The 17,055-nt window shown below is 37.6% G+C and overlaps 1 protein-coding gene across 4 annotated transcripts in view; it reads right to left on the reverse strand.

Moving 5' to 3' along the window:
- The window catches only part of vti1a (vesicle transport through interaction with t-SNAREs 1A), a 119,752-nt gene extending 102,734 nt beyond the window's left edge, over positions 1-17,018 (reverse strand). For 3 of the 4 annotated variants that reach the window (XM_044337303.1, XM_044337306.1, XM_044337304.1), the window contains exons 1-3: positions 16,832-17,017; positions 10,409-10,467; positions 9,319-9,429 (exon numbers count right to left, since the gene is read on the reverse strand). In XM_044337303.1, the coding sequence (XP_044193238.1) occupies positions 9,319-9,429; positions 10,409-10,467; positions 16,832-16,925 (264 nt within the window). In that variant the 5' untranslated portion in view covers positions 16,926-17,017. Of the gene's footprint in view, positions 1-9,318; positions 9,430-10,408; positions 10,468-16,831 lie in introns of all 4 variants that reach the window. The other variant, XM_044337305.1, reaches the window with a different exon arrangement.
- Between the last annotated feature and the right edge of the window lie 37 nt (positions 17,019-17,055).

Below are 17,055 nucleotides of genomic sequence, written 5' to 3' on the forward strand. Positions count from 1 at the left end.
GAACAAAACTAAAGAGTTTAGTCTCACTGCAGGAGTAGGCTGATGCTCTAATGGTGGCCAACCTCTGGGATAATTGAAAAAAAAAAAAAAAAAACCCTTAATTCATCTTCCACAATGTAATTCTGATCAAGGCCATAGCCAGATTCCACTGCAGGCTTCAAAAACACCAGAGAAAAGGCAAAATTGTTGGTCGCTGAGAGCAAAAACACTTTCCCTTTCTTTCTGGCACGCTCCCTCATTAGAAACACTTAGGATGAGAGGAAGAAACTAAGTTTAATTGTGTGTCTGCGTGTGTGTGAAAGGGGTGTGAGCAGGGGTCAAAACATGTGTAAACACAGAGCTTTAACTACGAAGAAACGCTAGTAAGGATGCAATGTAAAGAGTTCTTCCTCTATTTACCCCTTTCCTCACTCTCGCCTTCTCTGAGGCTTTCTTATTAAAAAGCAAATGCCACTGCCTAAAATACAGAGGGAAAAAACACAGACCCAATGATTCATAATATATTTCATAAATACTTCATGAATCCCTTCACCATACTTAAGCCAGTCTGGCAAAAAAAGAAAACATTGTCACCTATTCTAGTACCCGCTTGTCAGCACATCACTGGGGAGTGGGTGTCACATGTCACTTCTGGTTTACACTACTGCGTGGGACAGGCTTGGTGCACGGAAATCGGGGGTAGGACAGAAAGAAGAACAGAAGGAAAAGTGAAGGGGAGGTGGAAAGGGGAGTAAAGAGAGGGAGGGGGAGGAGGAGGAAGAAGGGGATGTTATCATATCATTGCCCCATGTCTTTATATTTTCTCCCTTATTATCTTTGGCCCCCACTCACTCCAGTCACTCAATCACACAAGCCCTGAGGACAGCGAGGGGACCTGGGAGGGCCTTCGCTTCATGGCAGACTCAGCCAGACAAGTGTCTGAAAGCTATACTGATCGCTGTCAGTGTGTGTGGAAGTACGGTGACTTTGGAGGGGCCAGGAGAGATAAGCGGGAGAGGAAACGATCGCACGGAAGGATAACGGCCGAATTTGCACAATGCCAAAAAAAAAAAACCTATGCTTCAGGCATAATGCAGATATCCCATCCATACAGACAAGTGTTAACATAAAGAGATGGAGAGGGAGTTGGGGGTGATCTGCTTACAAATTATAGTTAATGCGATTTCTGCGAGTCGACTACCTCTGACAAGAACTCATCTTGTTAATGACTGTGCAAGGATGACAGTGAAGCGAGTGACCCCAAAATATATTCCCACTTCTTTGTCTAGAATCTCATCACTTAACAAATTAACAAAATTGTTGGAAAACATATTTCTTTGTGATAATTTTGCACTAAAATTCTTCTAGTGGTCAAACTCAGAGCTGCTAAGTAATAACATTTAGCTTGAAAAAGTAAAAATGCATAAATTATATCAAAGTTGAGTGTCTCATTAAGCTGAGTGAAAATAAACGTTCATAACTATTAGAAAACTTAGTTCAAAAAACAGCTAATTTTGCTGTTTAGATAATTTCTCAACACTGTGTAGGCTTGGCAGATCACATTTTGATTGACACCTGCACCGGCTACTAGGGGCTAGCTAACTACAGTAGCTAACGACTGAGTTTCCATGGTGCAGAGCCTCACCTCTAAATAAATTACATTTGTTACATGTACCATTACCAATGAAGGAGGCAGGGGAAGAGTTAAACATAAGACACACCGAGCAAGAGAGAGCAGGAGAGCAAGAGGGAGAGAGGGAAGCTATTGCTAGCAGCTAAGCTAAAGTAACTAGCAGATCTGAAAAGCGCGTAAACTGCGGGATTAGTGAGAAAGTCGCTAAAAGAAGGAGATAGCTAAGAGTGCTTAAGCAGAACTGGTGTACGTTTAAATGTACAGTGGTTAATCAGCCACAGTAATGAAGAATATAGCAAAATAAACTGGGCTGAGATGCAGGAACGCTACTATTACCACAGAAACTCTGGCAATCGTCACGTTGTTTATGATTGGTTCATGGAATTAATTGCGTAATATTCACAATAAATGTCTGAGGATAAACACGCCTAATTCAAACCAAATATCAGGAAAGTTTACAAAAACTTAAATGACAATATTTTGAATTTGGATTGAAGCTCATTTCTAATACTTTTTAGATGCTTAGTATTGTGTGCATAAGACTCTAAATTACATAGTTAGAAGGCTCTTGTGGATTTGGGTTACCAATGGCTTTAATTGAAAAATACACTATTTATATGTAGCAGGAATGGAGAATGGAGTCGAATATTGTTGTAGACAGAGCTGCAACGATTGGTCGATTATAACAGATCAGTTGATTGACAGAAAATTAATCGCCAACTATTTTGATAATCGATTCATTGTTTTGACAAATTTTTTAAGAATAAAAATGACAAAAATCTGTTCCAGCTTCTTAAATGTTAATATTTTCAGTTCTCGTTAGTCCTCTATGATTGTAAACTGAATATGTTTGGGTTGTGGACTGTTGGTCGGGAGAAATCCAAGAACATTTTCTGACATTTTATAGACCAAATAACTAATTGATTAATTGACAGATTAATCAATAGTGAAAATAATGGTCGGCTGCAGCCCTAGTTGTAGAATTGCTTAACTGCATCATATCTGGCTGCTAACGCTGTCATGGCCTTCAAGTCAATTAAGTTATACTTTGCCAAAAGTGCATTTTCGACTTGAAAGACAAAAATTCCAATTTAAATCAAAATGATTACTTCAATTACTTATTAACGATTATTCACAGTGAAGGAATGATTGATTCCATGTTAAAATTTAGCATTATCAGTACAAAATAACAGCTAAATATCAGTGTCTGCCATGATTTAAACATAACCATGTTATGCAAAACATGAACCATACATTTCATTGTCAAAAAAATTAGAATCAACAAACTATTGCACATTGTGATATTCTGGTTTATGTCTTACTCACATCTTTTAATGATTGAATATGAATATTCTGGGACAACACATCCTTTTGTCCTTCTTGTGTCCTTCAACCCAGATTTGACCCACTGCTGCCATTATACCATCAAACCCATAAAAACATGGTTTGAGTTTTGAGTGACAAAAGGCTAATCCACAAATGAATCCCATCTTCGTGTCCATAAAGAGGACATGGAAAAGCCTCGAATGCCACAAATCCACAAAGGGCCTGAGGAAGACATACTGCGCACAACAACTTCCAAATGAAAGACATGATTCATAAGCAGAGAAGAAGATCTATTTGTTTACATCTTAAATCTGCACTCAGCTCAGAGGAAATATAGGGGAAAAATCCCTGTCAATTGAGGAAGTCCTTTTATGACTGGCTATGAGTGATTAGACTTTGGTGTCAGTGATGGGTTGTTAAGTAACAAACCATGAAAAGAGTCAATCTGCCTTTACTCCTTAGTGTTTAATAAGAACAAGCATGCCAAGTCAACCTAAGGCGATTTAAAGTGTCTAACATCCAACTAATGTTGGTCTGTCATGTTGTCTGTTTGCAGGAGTCACCATAACGAGGACAGGGGGGCAAACAACAAGAACCCTTCAAGATGGATTACAACAATGCAAATTTATAAGCACTACTAGTGTGGCTCTAGTGTGGGAAGTACAGTCAGTGGTCCTAAAATATCCCATCAAAACCTAAATCTCAACATAATTATCAACATCTAGTTTAAAAAATGTTTTTTATGATGTCAGAGCTTCTTAACGCGAAAACAAAACTTTCTGATAAATTACTTTGCAAACTCTTCTTTCCCTTTTTAGGTTGCTAATTGTGCCAAACTAAATATGTTTTTTGACTGCTCTCTGCTTAAGTTGAATAGTCTCCACAACCTTGACTTGTCCATGACTACTAATTTTAAAAAGTCTGTTTTCTGTCAAATCCGTTAGATCACTGACTCATCTCATTTGTATTTCCACATTTCAATCAAATCATTTCCCCTCATTCACAAGTTGTGCTTAAAGGTCCAATGCGCCAATTCATTACATGCAGCACTCAATGTTTAACCCCATTTAAAGCAAAATTTCAAGTTATTTTTTTAGGTCACTGAAAACCACTTATGAAGGCATAAAAATAAATAAATATAAATAAAAAAAGGGAACAGTTACCAACAGCTTTTTCATTCTATTCACCTTGGTCGTACCTGGCAAATAAACTGTTCAATATTTCAAGGTTGGCTGACTCTTTGGAAATGCATTAATTATCTCCCTGGATGGACACTAGGAGATATTCCATCTAAAAAGGTTTTTATTAAAGAAAAAGGCAGTCCAGTCATCCTTCTTGACAGTGACTGTGACTTCAAAAAATACTCCAATAGACAATCAGAAATTAGGAAAGGATAGTTGTACACTGTCCCTGTGACAGTTGACCTCATGATTCAATATCAGAAAACACAAGCACAATCAACTATTGCAAGATTCATAATGGAATAAATGAAGCCAGGCTGGCATGACTACCAGACAGAAGAAAATCACTCCATATTTTCTAATCATATTGAATAAGCCTCTTTTAAGTTAAATACCGTGCTTCAGATGAATCAAAATTTGACCTTAGCCCATTTTTAACATTTTGTAAGAACTTACATTATGTGCTGTGACAACATATTTATCAACCTCATATAAAGACTGAGTAATGATATGCGTTTCAAAAGAAACACAGATGCTTGGTAATGAATAACACCTTCATGGTCCTTGATCCTCCTTGAAATAGCATATAGCATATTACCACAAGTTAATAATAGCTTTCTATTCAGCCCAAAATGGGGTTGATCTTACAAAATTAATCCTGCCACATTGTGATAGAAAAATTACATAGTGCCTCTCGTGCCATCTACAAAAGTGTCTTGACCATTACTGGCATCCATTCCCACTAAGGAGAGGAAAATGAACAAGTATTCAACAATAAACTTGTCAGAGCTTGATATTTAATAACTACCAATTAACCTTTATTGGAGTCAAGGATCCTTCAATACAAAGCCTCAAACATTATAGGGCCAGATATGTTTTTTTGCTATTGAAAAGACAAATAATTAAAAAATGTAAATATAACCTCCTTAAACACAACTTAAAGAGGTGACATATTAGCAGCAACACTTCATGTCAGTAAGATTAATTGAGAGAGGATATGTGAACATTAGTGAGAGTATGAAATGCTTACAGTGTAATGAAAGACATTCAACTTTCCTATAGGGACTCTATTTCATTTATATTTTGTTTTGCAGTTATAATTAACTTTCAGTTTATCAAGGGGCAGAGAGAAGAGTGGACAATCTAAAGAAACTATATGAAGTTGGAACCAGTAAAAGGCACATTTTATTAAAGGGGCTTTTTACCACAAGGACATTTTCAGTAACATTATTTTCAATCTTTATTACAAAGCATAAAGGATGAGGTCAGACATAGTAATAAGTGGAAGGATTTATTATAGCAAGTCCACTCATACATCTGAAAGGCATAGTAATTGGTAAATGGGCCCAATATTGTCCTTGTCATCTACCTTAAGTAGAGGGAAATTCTTAGAGCAATACCGCCATCTGCTGCAAAAAGACATCAACAACCACCCCAGCTAGTGCGAGCAGGAGTCATACTGGTGCGAAAAAGTAGAAGCAACAATGATCTGTGTCATTTCCAAACACTTCAGGGTTTTCAAAAAAGTACAGAAAAATTGATGAAAGCTTTATGAATAATTTGTTTGTTAGTATTCAAGACAGAATGCTCTAAACTTTATAACTAATGTGAGGTAATAAGAGTGAATTTAGAGATGCACCTTTTAGATTTGGGACCAACATTTCTTGAGAAAATTCAATTGATGTCTTAAACAAGCTGGCAAGTAAGACACAGTTGTTTCAGTTCTGTTTTACCAATAATATAATGATATTTAAAATCAGTTCAGACACACTTTAACAATGTTAACTGTGAGTTCACTGAAAGCTGCGTGAGACTAAAAATATTTCCTATTTACTTAGCATATTCAAGTACAGATATAACAATACAACAAGGAACACCTTTGAAAAAGAGCAAGAAAGGAACGGCTTTGATATTCAAAATATGCACTGACAACAGAGAAGACACCAGCAACCATGAGTTTCCAGGACTGACAAAAATCACCTCTAAATCTCTGAGCCGTCGTTGCTTTATGACATCTTATGGCTGACATCTCATCATGCCCGTGTCAAAGGCAATTAGACATTTACAATTAGCATGGTACGTAATTTGAGACACCTCCTCAAAAATGGATTGCGTTTTCTGAGACACAGCGGACATCTGCGGACCCCCACCTTCCCCTCTGGGACAGACCAAACGTGTCCCTTTGAAGACGGTGGCTCTGTTTACCCAATAGATTTCATTAAATTAAGCTTATGTTAGGCCTCTTTTTTTTTGCTTGATCAAAGACACTTTTAAGAACCATGCCATTCTGCTTCCCCTGACTTGAACACTCTATCAAATAGGATTTTCATTTTAATTCCCCACCCCCCCCATTCTGACTTATACTTTTCTTGGTCAGGCTGGCATCCCCTTTGGCTTCTGCACTGCCTGTTTGTCCTGGACCAGTACCTTTAAGACCCCGCTGTCCCCTCTATTATCACAATGAAGCTGTCAGCCAAAACAACAAAGCTAAAGCTACACCTTTGGGATGCCTGTTTGATAAGTTTTCTTCCTGGATGAAATGGCTGGGTTACTGGGGTCGACTCGGGTCCTGTCTGGAAAGGAGCAGGAATGAGGTCTCAAGCTGGCACACCGGTGGTAGGAAGACTTCAAACCACGGGTGAATGGGAGGATGAGAGAGCATGTTAAGGGGGGAGACACCCGTGGGAGGCCGGTAGGGGGTGGGGTGGGGTAGTGAGGGAGTGGAAAGGCCTTGATATCCACGGAAAGCACAACAAAGCTGGGGCTTTTTACATTAAAAAGAAAGGAGATTGCCTTTTTTCCACTGGACGCCTTTCGAGCGGAGTGTCATGTCCTCCCTAGGCCTGCAGGAAGTGAGAGGCTGAGCTCAGCTATAGCATTTGGCACATCTGAAGCACATCTGAGGGGGCTGAAGTTCTTGCCTTCTGAACACTTGCATCAGATTTACGGGAGACCAGATATACTAGATGTTACTGTGTGAGGGGGGTGATCCTAGTTTAAATGTACACTGATCTGACCACACCACACACAGAGGTATAAAAGTGAAAATTACTCTGTCAAACTGGGGAGTCACAGTTAGAAGCAGGCCAATATTCTTCTATTCTTTATCCTCTAGGACTATCCTACTGCTACCTTCTGCTTAGCATGTCAGTATTGTGGACCATGACACATAATATGGCATGAAAGTAAGTATTTAGAGCCAATCATATTCTGTTACTGCACATACAGGACAACAAGGTTTAGTTTTATAAAGTGGACGGAGGACTGCTAACTGTTTGCAGGTTACAGAGACCAATTTTTCCTCACTCACGCCCCTAAGACAGGCATAAAAATGCAAGTAATGAAAATTAGCACCAATATCCGCCACAGCAGGTGTTAACTGCTTGATGATTAAGCACGGTAAGTGTGGGGAGAAGAAAAGTTAAAGATTAATCGTCTGCCAATTAAATGCCCGTGGCGAGGAAAGCAAACTGTATTGGCACGGAGATCTCCTCTGTGATCTCAGTTTGCACATCTCTGTGGTGTACTCGCAGATCACTAGCATAAGATATCTCCATTCAAATGCGTTGTTTATGCTTGTTTACTTGTTTGTTCTGCACTTGGAATAGTGAGGGGTTTGGGGGGGGGAAATGCTGTTTTAATCCCAAATTTAATTCAATACAGATTTTTAAAAAAACACCTTGTGGTTAATGATATTAGATCTTCTGAAAATGTTTGAGATAATTCAGGAATAAGGTGACATTTAAGCAGGTTTTAATTCATACTATTTTTGATTGTCAGTGGTAGGAAGAAGCATGAGACACAAAAAAGGTAAAGAACATCAAAAATGTCCAGTTTGTAATTTGTAATAGTTATGTTTTATTTACATGTTACGATTTGTCTGGACTTTCGTTTAATTTTTTCACAAACACAAAAGAATTTAACACTTATAATTCTGACTATAATGTCTTTATTTAATCATCAGTTTTGCAGTGATTGCCATTATTTTCTAAAATCCTTTCCTTCAAGCTTTAGCTACCAAACAATAAATCCTCATTCAAAGTAAAGAAAAGCTCACATATGAGTGGAACGCTACACCTTGAATACATTTCAAGGTTTCGAGAAAACTTTGCTAGTTATTTAACTCAATAGTTTATAACAAGCTAGAGGTAGCAAAATCACATCGGGACCACATTAACAACAAGGTTAATGTTGCAACTATCTCAGGTCGGCAGTGTTTTGAGGAATTATGAATTAATTTAAAAGTTCTTAAATGTCCAATTCTGTATTTATTTTTTTTTTAAAAAAAACATTCTGAAGTTGTGGGTTTATTTCACTTCACTTGTGATTTGTGGAAGGACTCGTCTACTCTCGAGCTCAAGGTCGGTTGGATTTACGCTATGGGTTTATGACCGTGTTGTGAGCACCAGCACAACAAAACTGACAACAGAAAACAATAACAGGCAACAGAAAAAAAAAGATATCATTAAATATACATATTTTTGCAAGGAAAAGATTTGAATACAAACTATAATTTAGAAATACTTTCGTGACTTATAAGGGTAATAAGAAAAGACACTAAAATAATAATTAAAAAAAAGACTCAAGTAATTGATGTGCATTGGATAATTGCCAATTCCTACAATATTAAAGTGGAGTATGTTGAGAAATATTGGTAGCCAACAATATAGACTAAAAGCAAGTGACCCAATAGACTGGACTCTTCATTAAGCTTTGATAGAGGCTAGAGATCAAGTCACGATACAGTGATTTATAAATTAATAAACAAGGCCAGATCCAGCAGCAACAACACAAACACACACAACCTGTTCTCAAAAGGCATCGCTCGCAACTTCAAATACAAACTCTGAATTAACCTCGGTGGATACACCACTGAGCTTCAGTGTAGGACTGTGCAAGTGTGCAAGTGTGCATGTGTGTGTGTGTGTGTATGTGTGTGTGTGTGTCTGTGAGAGAGAGAGAGAGTTTGGTTGAGAGGGCAAAACAATAGATGTGCATACACACCACAAAGGAAATGATTTTGGCAACTTTTTAACTGTCATATGCATATCTAGTATATGCATATGACATATTACACACATGCATACTTTGGAAATCACACTTTTTAAGAGGATTTGCTAAATGTAAATGGTGTACATTATAACTGTAATGTTTCAACAAGCATTAACAAAAGATTTCACTAAGTGTTTAAGTACTTACAAAGTCTTTCTCAAGCTTTTCCATCTCCTGCTTGTAGCTCTTCAGTCTGCTGTTGTACATGGCTCTGCTCTGGATGGGGATCTCTCGCACCTCCAGGTCCATCTGCTCCAGCTAAAACCCGCAGTTAATACAGTTTATTTAGTAACCATTTCAAATACACCAAATTATTTAGAGACTGACGGGTTCAAATTTTATTCTACTCCAAATTATAATCATAATGTAAAAGGTACCAACCTGGTGGAATGCATACTTTTAATCATAATCCTTTTCATAAAATTCTTAAAGGCTTAAAATCTACGCATCCCTATTCTCTAATGATCATATTTTTCTTGCAATCTAAAAATATTGTAATGCCAACACTCACATAAGGCTTACTATATATATACATATATATGAGAAAATAAATGCTCAAGATAGAAACTGAGACAACTCTGAAGATTATTAAACTTTCTGAGATGAGCAACTTCTATGGCATTAACTTTAATACGTTCCAATGTTGATTGTAAAAAGAAAACATGCCTCCCGCTCACATCACTCAGCTGTGATAAAAGTTATGACAGAGGAAGGCTGTTCTGTAGATAAATACACAATCAAATATGAGGGCCCCTTCATTGCAGTGACATGCACAGGCCCAACAATGTCATAGTGAATGAAGTAAAAGTACATTTGATGCATGGCTAGACAGGTCTCTCTGTGGTGGATTTGGAAGAAACTAATCACTGTGACATAAGAAGACAACTGCAACAACAATTTGTCTCTGTCAGGTGACTTTGCTCATTTTTAAACAGCAACATGAAGACTCCCACCTCAAGATAATGGCTTGAAATGTGTCATAGGGGTGTCACTTAAAAGCAGATTACTGGAAAGTAATCATGTGAGGAGGAAGCCTCCTTTCCGCCATGTGAAGTGTGTGCATCTGTGTGTGTATGTGTGTCTTGCGTGTGTGTCTGTGCGTGTCTGCATGTCATGTCACCACCAGGATAATACAGGTGCTGTTGTCTGGTGCCAGTGAAAATTGTCCCCTCCCTCTTTCCACAAATTCATTATTTAGGAAATGGGAAGAGGAGAAAATTACTGATCAAAGACATACCAACTCTCTGACTTCTTCAAGCTGTTTGTCGACATTTAGAACCAGCTGTGTCTTCTCCTCTGAAAGGGAAAAAAACAGAAACATATTGATCAGCCGACAGAGGAACAGCGCTTCATGACAACAACCTAACTCCCCCGCAACGGGGGAAGAGAGGGGGAGAGAGAAAGAAAGAGACTGGGAGAAAACAACACACGAGGACACATTTGAAGATATATTTACACATTCTCTCCACACGACGAGCCAACATTTGATGTCTCTTAGTTATTGGCGTCTGTGAGGCCTTTGTTGGTTTCTGTTGAGGAGCAGTGAGACACCTCGTGCCAACTCAAAGGGAAGGGAGGTGTCAGCTTTGCTCACTTGCCAGAAGTATGAGTCCCACTCAAAATGACTAACGCACTGTTCTGCACCTCACCCTGTGGCTGCTCTTCCACATTACCCATTGAAACTCATTAGGACTTGCGTGAGTTCCAAAGGAGCATGTACACATGTGTGTGTCCAACCCCGTGTTAAACTACATTCTATTGTTATTTAAGGCAACAATGTTACCGCTTTAATTCCTGTACACATTAAACTGGTCTTTGTTCTGATATGAGCTCTTTGCCCTGAAAGTGAACCACATGGAGGTTAAAGGTTTGGTTTGGTTGTTTAGCGATCAAGCATCATTAAATGTTTAAACAGGACAAAATGTGTTTGACTACCTAATTTTTTGGTCTAGACTAGTCTGTGGATTATTTTCTCGATTATAAAATGTCAAAAAATGGTGAAAAATATCGATCAGCGTTTCCCGAAGTCTAAAATGTCTTGTTGTGTCCGAACCAACAGTACACAACCCAAAAATATTCAGTTTACTATCAGAGGTCTAAAGATAGCACACAATATTCACATTTAAGAAGCTGGAACAAGAGAATTTTAGCATTTTTTTCTTTAAAAAAATGGCTCAAAACAATGAATCAATTATCAAAATACTTGGTGATTAATTTTCTAATCAACTAATCGCAGCTCCAATACAGTCACTGATTAATAACCATGTTATTGTTAAAAGTCCTGCACACTAATGGTAAACCTAGACACAAGCATGTACAGACTGTGCTTGACTGACATCTCAAACAACTCTCCTGTTGGTGCATCTGGGGATTTGGTGAAATGTGTTTATTATTAGTACATGAAGTGTGGTGACCTCACATAAATCCCAGGATACCTCTACCCACCTTCAAGCTGGTGGTCTAATTAGCTAAAATGATTGAAAACACCTGCGTTAATGTGCAAAGCCTTTAAAGCCATGATGTATAGCCAGTAAAAATATCAAACTTTTACTGCTTACAGACTCTCAGGTGTTGGAATTTGCTTTTTTTTCCCCACTGAATGATTTTCATGTAAATTGAAATGTTTGACATTTCTGACTGTTGGCCAGACAAAATGAGTAATCTTAATTTTAAGTCTTTTTTTAGACATCTATTTGAGTTTTTGGTAATGTGTGATTGCTTTCGTCATTATATTCACATTGCAAAAGATGATGAACCAATTAATTAAGAAAAATCTGTATATTCAAATAAATCTATATGATTACTTGCAGCCTTATTACAGCCTTAGAAAATTCTTGACTTTTTCTGTCTTAAAGTAGTGTTAACATCTTTATATCCATATCCATTGGCACAGTGACAGTAATTTAACAAGTAATAGTGGACATGTCCTGTTCTCAAGCCAAGATTGACAATACTTTAGCATTAATTGTGTCTCCATTGTATTCAGGAGTGTAGCTCTACACTACACTTGGAGGCTAAATCATCACATCTTTTAGTATTCTGAAAAACTGAAATTAGTCTCATGCACAAGTAAAGATGAGGGCCTTCCTTTCTCCTCTCAACACTTCTTTTGCTAAAGTCTGGCAAAATGAAACGTGTATTATTATGTATTTTACACACACCTGAAACTAAGAATCTTAGAAGATAGTATAGGCCAAGAGGTGACTATTGTTGAAACAAGACAATACAATTTCAGCAGATAACAATGATCAATAGATAAAGGAATTGAAGAGCACTTAACGTCTTTAAAAGAAAGCCAAACTGTAAATCGTCTTTGAGAAGACACAATATTCTACTGTCAAAGCAGATTTGAAACAGGTAATCTAAGACAGAGGAGGACCAATCTCCATTTCCTTTCTCAAAAACACAGTCATTCAAAAAATCTTAAGTGTGATTAATTCAAATATTTATATTCTAAATGAATGTCATTTTAAATAGTAACCATTTAATCAAATACATCAAGAACCATGAGCAAATCTTTTCAATTCCCAAATCTGATAAATAATTAACAGCCTTTTAAATAATTTAAATGCAAAGTCAACAAAACTTCAAGCTCAAATCACAAGGCAATCTGTTGTGGGATTGCACCATTGTAAAAAAGCAAAGCAAATGGTCTTCATTTCTCAGGCACCGTGGGCCAACATTACATTTTGCGAGTCCTCAAATTCATTTTTAAAACCTGTGTCCAACCTCACCTACACAGTAAACAGCCAGAGGCGATTCACTGAAAGGTGAGATAGTGCTTTATTGCTCAAACTCAAGCCTGAGCTGGAGAGCTGTGAAATATGTAAGGATATTTACCAAGACTAAAACTTGCTGACGGACGGATGAGGAGTTTTGTTTACAGAGGTAAGGCAAATAAAGAAGAAATAGAGCTTTTTACTTTTTCAAAAATGTTCCATATTTGAGTTGCAATGACTGACAAGCAATCTCTTCCATGAACACTCAAAATATGGAGAAAAAAAAATGACATTCATGTTTCATGGAACAAGGTCTAACATTTCATTGTATTTTTATTCAAATATTCCTTGAACCTTAGGTTTTGAGGGGGATGGGAACAAATAAATATATAAACACACATTCATTTGACTCTAGCTTGAATGAAGACAGTCAAGGACATTTTTTCACACGCCCTGGCCATTATCAGCAATTGTGCACATGTGAAATAGAGTGATACAACAGCAATGACAAAAGCCCTTTGTCTGGAGCTATATTAATGTGTTAAATAGAGGACTGTCAAACCACAGACAAAATTCAGCCACTTCAGGAAGAAGAGCCAGGGGGGACTTAAGAAAGGACACAAGAAAAAAACCTTAATGAGTAGGAAGGGAATTGAAATTCAACTGTAAACTATTCTGTTGGTGGCAGAAAACATTGAACAACTACTTATAGCTGTAATGGGTTTCCTGGCTTTGTAAATATTCATATGGGCTTACTCTAACACAGTCAACAGATGGCGAGATTAAGCAATGTGGAATTACTCTGTGGAATGGGCTGCCATGAACCTTCAAAGATGCCAATTCCAAACCAGAAATATTCAGTCAGGCAAGGTTTTGTGAGAGACAGTGTCCTTTGAAAAACCAATGAGCAAGTGTGAGCCCAGAGATAAATGTTCCAAGTTTAGGGGTTGGAAGCAGTTTTTAGCTCTCAAAACTTAAACTACAAGTTTAAACTGAGTACTAGTAGTTGTGACTGCTTTGTGTTTTTTGGATTTTGTAAGTCATTTGTCTTCTGTTTGTGTTGTATTTATGCTTTGTATAGGATTGCTGATTTTTACACTTTTTGTTACATGGTAGTTTTGGTGGTTTATCTGCAGAGCACCATTGAAAATGAGAGCCTTACTCTCAATTGGTCTCCCCTGCTATCCCCTAAAGGCTATCTATCTATCTATCTACTTTCAAAGTTCATTTTAAAACCTCTACTTCCAACTCTGAACTATAACCAGGCCACTACTGGATTTTTTGCAGATTTTTTTTTTTTTTTTTTTTAGAGATACTGAGCAAAACATTTTACAGTTGAAAAACCAGAGTGGTTAGTGCTCTCTGGTTGACAAACTAATAGTGACACTGTTTCTAAAGCCGTTTTTAATGAACTCCAAACAATGTCCAGAGAATCAGGTTCGGACATTGTCTGGAGTTGCCCCTTGTAGCACACAACAGGAGATTTTCTATGTCATACGCGTTCTCACCTACTGGAAATACTCTGTTTGGTTTCGGCGAGGGGTGGCGCCTGAGTACAACGTGCAGGAAGCAGGACGTGACACAAAAAGTACACTGCGGTAGGAATTTGACATTTTTAAGCTTTTCGTCAGAAATAAAATAGCTTTTATTTTATGAGAAATCACAGGAAGTCCTCTCTCCCATTAGTGCTACCTTCAGAGTGAAGCATTCAGGCCAAGTCAAAACAACGCAGCTTAGCTGGCCTGCTGCGTTTATCCAGCATCAGCCACATGTTAGAAACGTCATCAACACACCCACTCATTCGCTGTGAATTCTATGGAAAGTGAGCTGCTGTATTCACACATAGGCTCAATCAGACATTACGCAGACTTTGTACAAGAGGGCTGGCAGGGTAAAGTCCATTGAATGTCCAGTCCGACGGATTTGGGCATTTATTATTAAATGACTACAAATCTAGTTTAGCATTTCTATGTTGTAATTTCTTGTTACTTAGCAACGGACATATACACCGATACTAATATCTGCAATACAATAATATCGGCCTGGCCAATTTATCAGTCTTGCTCTACTGTGAATAGTATTCAGTGACATACAGTTTGTCAAATTTATGAGGTAGTAGGCATGGCAAAAACAGTGTTTGATCTGTGTAAATAAGGACAAGTCTTCACTCTGACAAGAACAAACAGGCTACTGTGCATAACTGAGTGATACTGGCACAATGATGGCTCAGTGATGATGTCTTTGTAGCAGGGAAAACTGCTTTTGAATGAGAGAATATAGTAGTGTCTGATGGTAAAAATATGCCATGAAAGCATAGTGAATGACCAGCATTAGTACCTATTCAAGTTGTAGGATAATAAGAACAACATTTTGATAAGACACAAGGTAAGATAAGTGCATAAGCTACATTAATGCATTAAGTGGGGGAAATTATTGTGTGCAGTCTGTAGCACAGCAATAATTCAGCCCACTTAAAAAAATATTTTGTGTACTGTAATTACAATACAGTAATATATTGTACGGGGGGCGGGGGGGGGGGGGGGGTAATTCTGAGCTCTAAAGCCTTTTTGTGCTGTGACAGATTTAAGCTTGTGCCACTTGGCTACCATTTGTGTACAAAAGCTCCTCATGGGTGTGTGTTCTATACGATCCTCTCACCCTGTATACAAAAGGCTGTGCTTACTGTCAGTACCGCCCGTTGATGTATTCAGACACAATGTTTTTTACTGTTCAGGACACCTGTCGTCATGTTGCAGGTTCCATTTAGATTGACTATTTCTTTTAATGTCTTTCACCACTGTATATGGACTGAAGAAATGTGATACACTTTAAAGAGTGGTGAGAGGTCACTGTCCTAAATAATTCACTAATTATAATTCATCCATTCAACCATACTGACTGAGATCAAAGCCACAGATATTATTGTTTAGAGTGTAATGTGACCTTATCTCAATGATTGTTAGCGCTGACTGCTTTGCTATCTCTTAGTAATCTCTTAGTATCTCTAGTAAGAATCATGTGTAGTGAGTCTTCATGCTTTGGTGAGCCGAAGACAATTTTTCACCCTGGTGGACAAAAAATATCTATTTTGTTCTATTCTTTTCTATTCTACAACTGACAGCCACTAAGAAAAATCATTCACAGTGTGAAAATGCCGTTTCAGAGCCTTTGCAAAGTAGCTGCCATGCTGTAGACTATATCATATCATATATCATATCATGTTACTACAGACATTAAACTGGATGTATGAGTGAAATCTATGCGAAGACGACAAGAAGAGAATCCTCTATCCAAACAAATCCAATAAAACAGATTATTGGTTTGGAACCACAAATATTGACTTGATTGAACAGATACTCCCATTTAAAAACACCTGAATGCTCATTTGGCTTACATATATAGTTTGATGAATGCCATCCCATCTGTCCATCTATTTTCTATACGTACTTACTAAATTTCACAGTTTGGGGAGTTTCGTTGGAGACTATATAAACAGACAAGAAACTCAGAAAGCTGCTTTGTTGTCATGGTAATTCAAAACTTCTGTTACTCTCAGTGACTCGTTATTGTCTTAATATCTACTCTACTATACCAGTGAAAGTTCACTGCCTATACATTCATTTATATGATGTCAATATTTACTAACTCATCATTTAAGTGGCAAGCTATCTCTACTCTTAAAACTACCGTTCACAGATTTAGTAGCTTTAAAAATCACACATAACTCGACGAGTAACTGTTAACGTTAGAAAACATAGCTAACCTAGTGTTAGAAAGGTTCACACTGGCTAAATCAGCGTCAGTCAAAAACACACTAGAGCTGTGTTTCACTATTTAATGCTTTACCAGAGAATAATATGATAAATTGATGGTAAAATGACACAAGCCCTTTAAGCTACCGTTAGCTAGCCTTCCCGGGGCTAATAATGCATTTAACTTACCTCCACTTAGTTTGGGAATTTTTCCAATTTTGTTTGTTATTTCTGCTGTAATGGTTCCAAAGTCCTGTTCGTATGCCTCAAAGTCTGAAGACATTTTGGAGTTTAAAACAGGTGGCTTTCTGCTTGACAAGTTAGCTCTGAAATAATAACAACAAGGCTAGAATGGAGTTCCTTCCTTGAGTCGCAGTGAAATGTGTTCGGCAAGGAACTAGACTTTGTTTAAT

The sequence above is a fragment of the Thunnus albacares genome, chromosome 20 (assembly GCF_914725855.1).
Source record: "Thunnus albacares chromosome 20, fThuAlb1.1, whole genome shotgun sequence".
NCBI lineage: Eukaryota > Metazoa > Chordata > Actinopteri > Scombriformes > Scombridae > Thunnus > Thunnus albacares.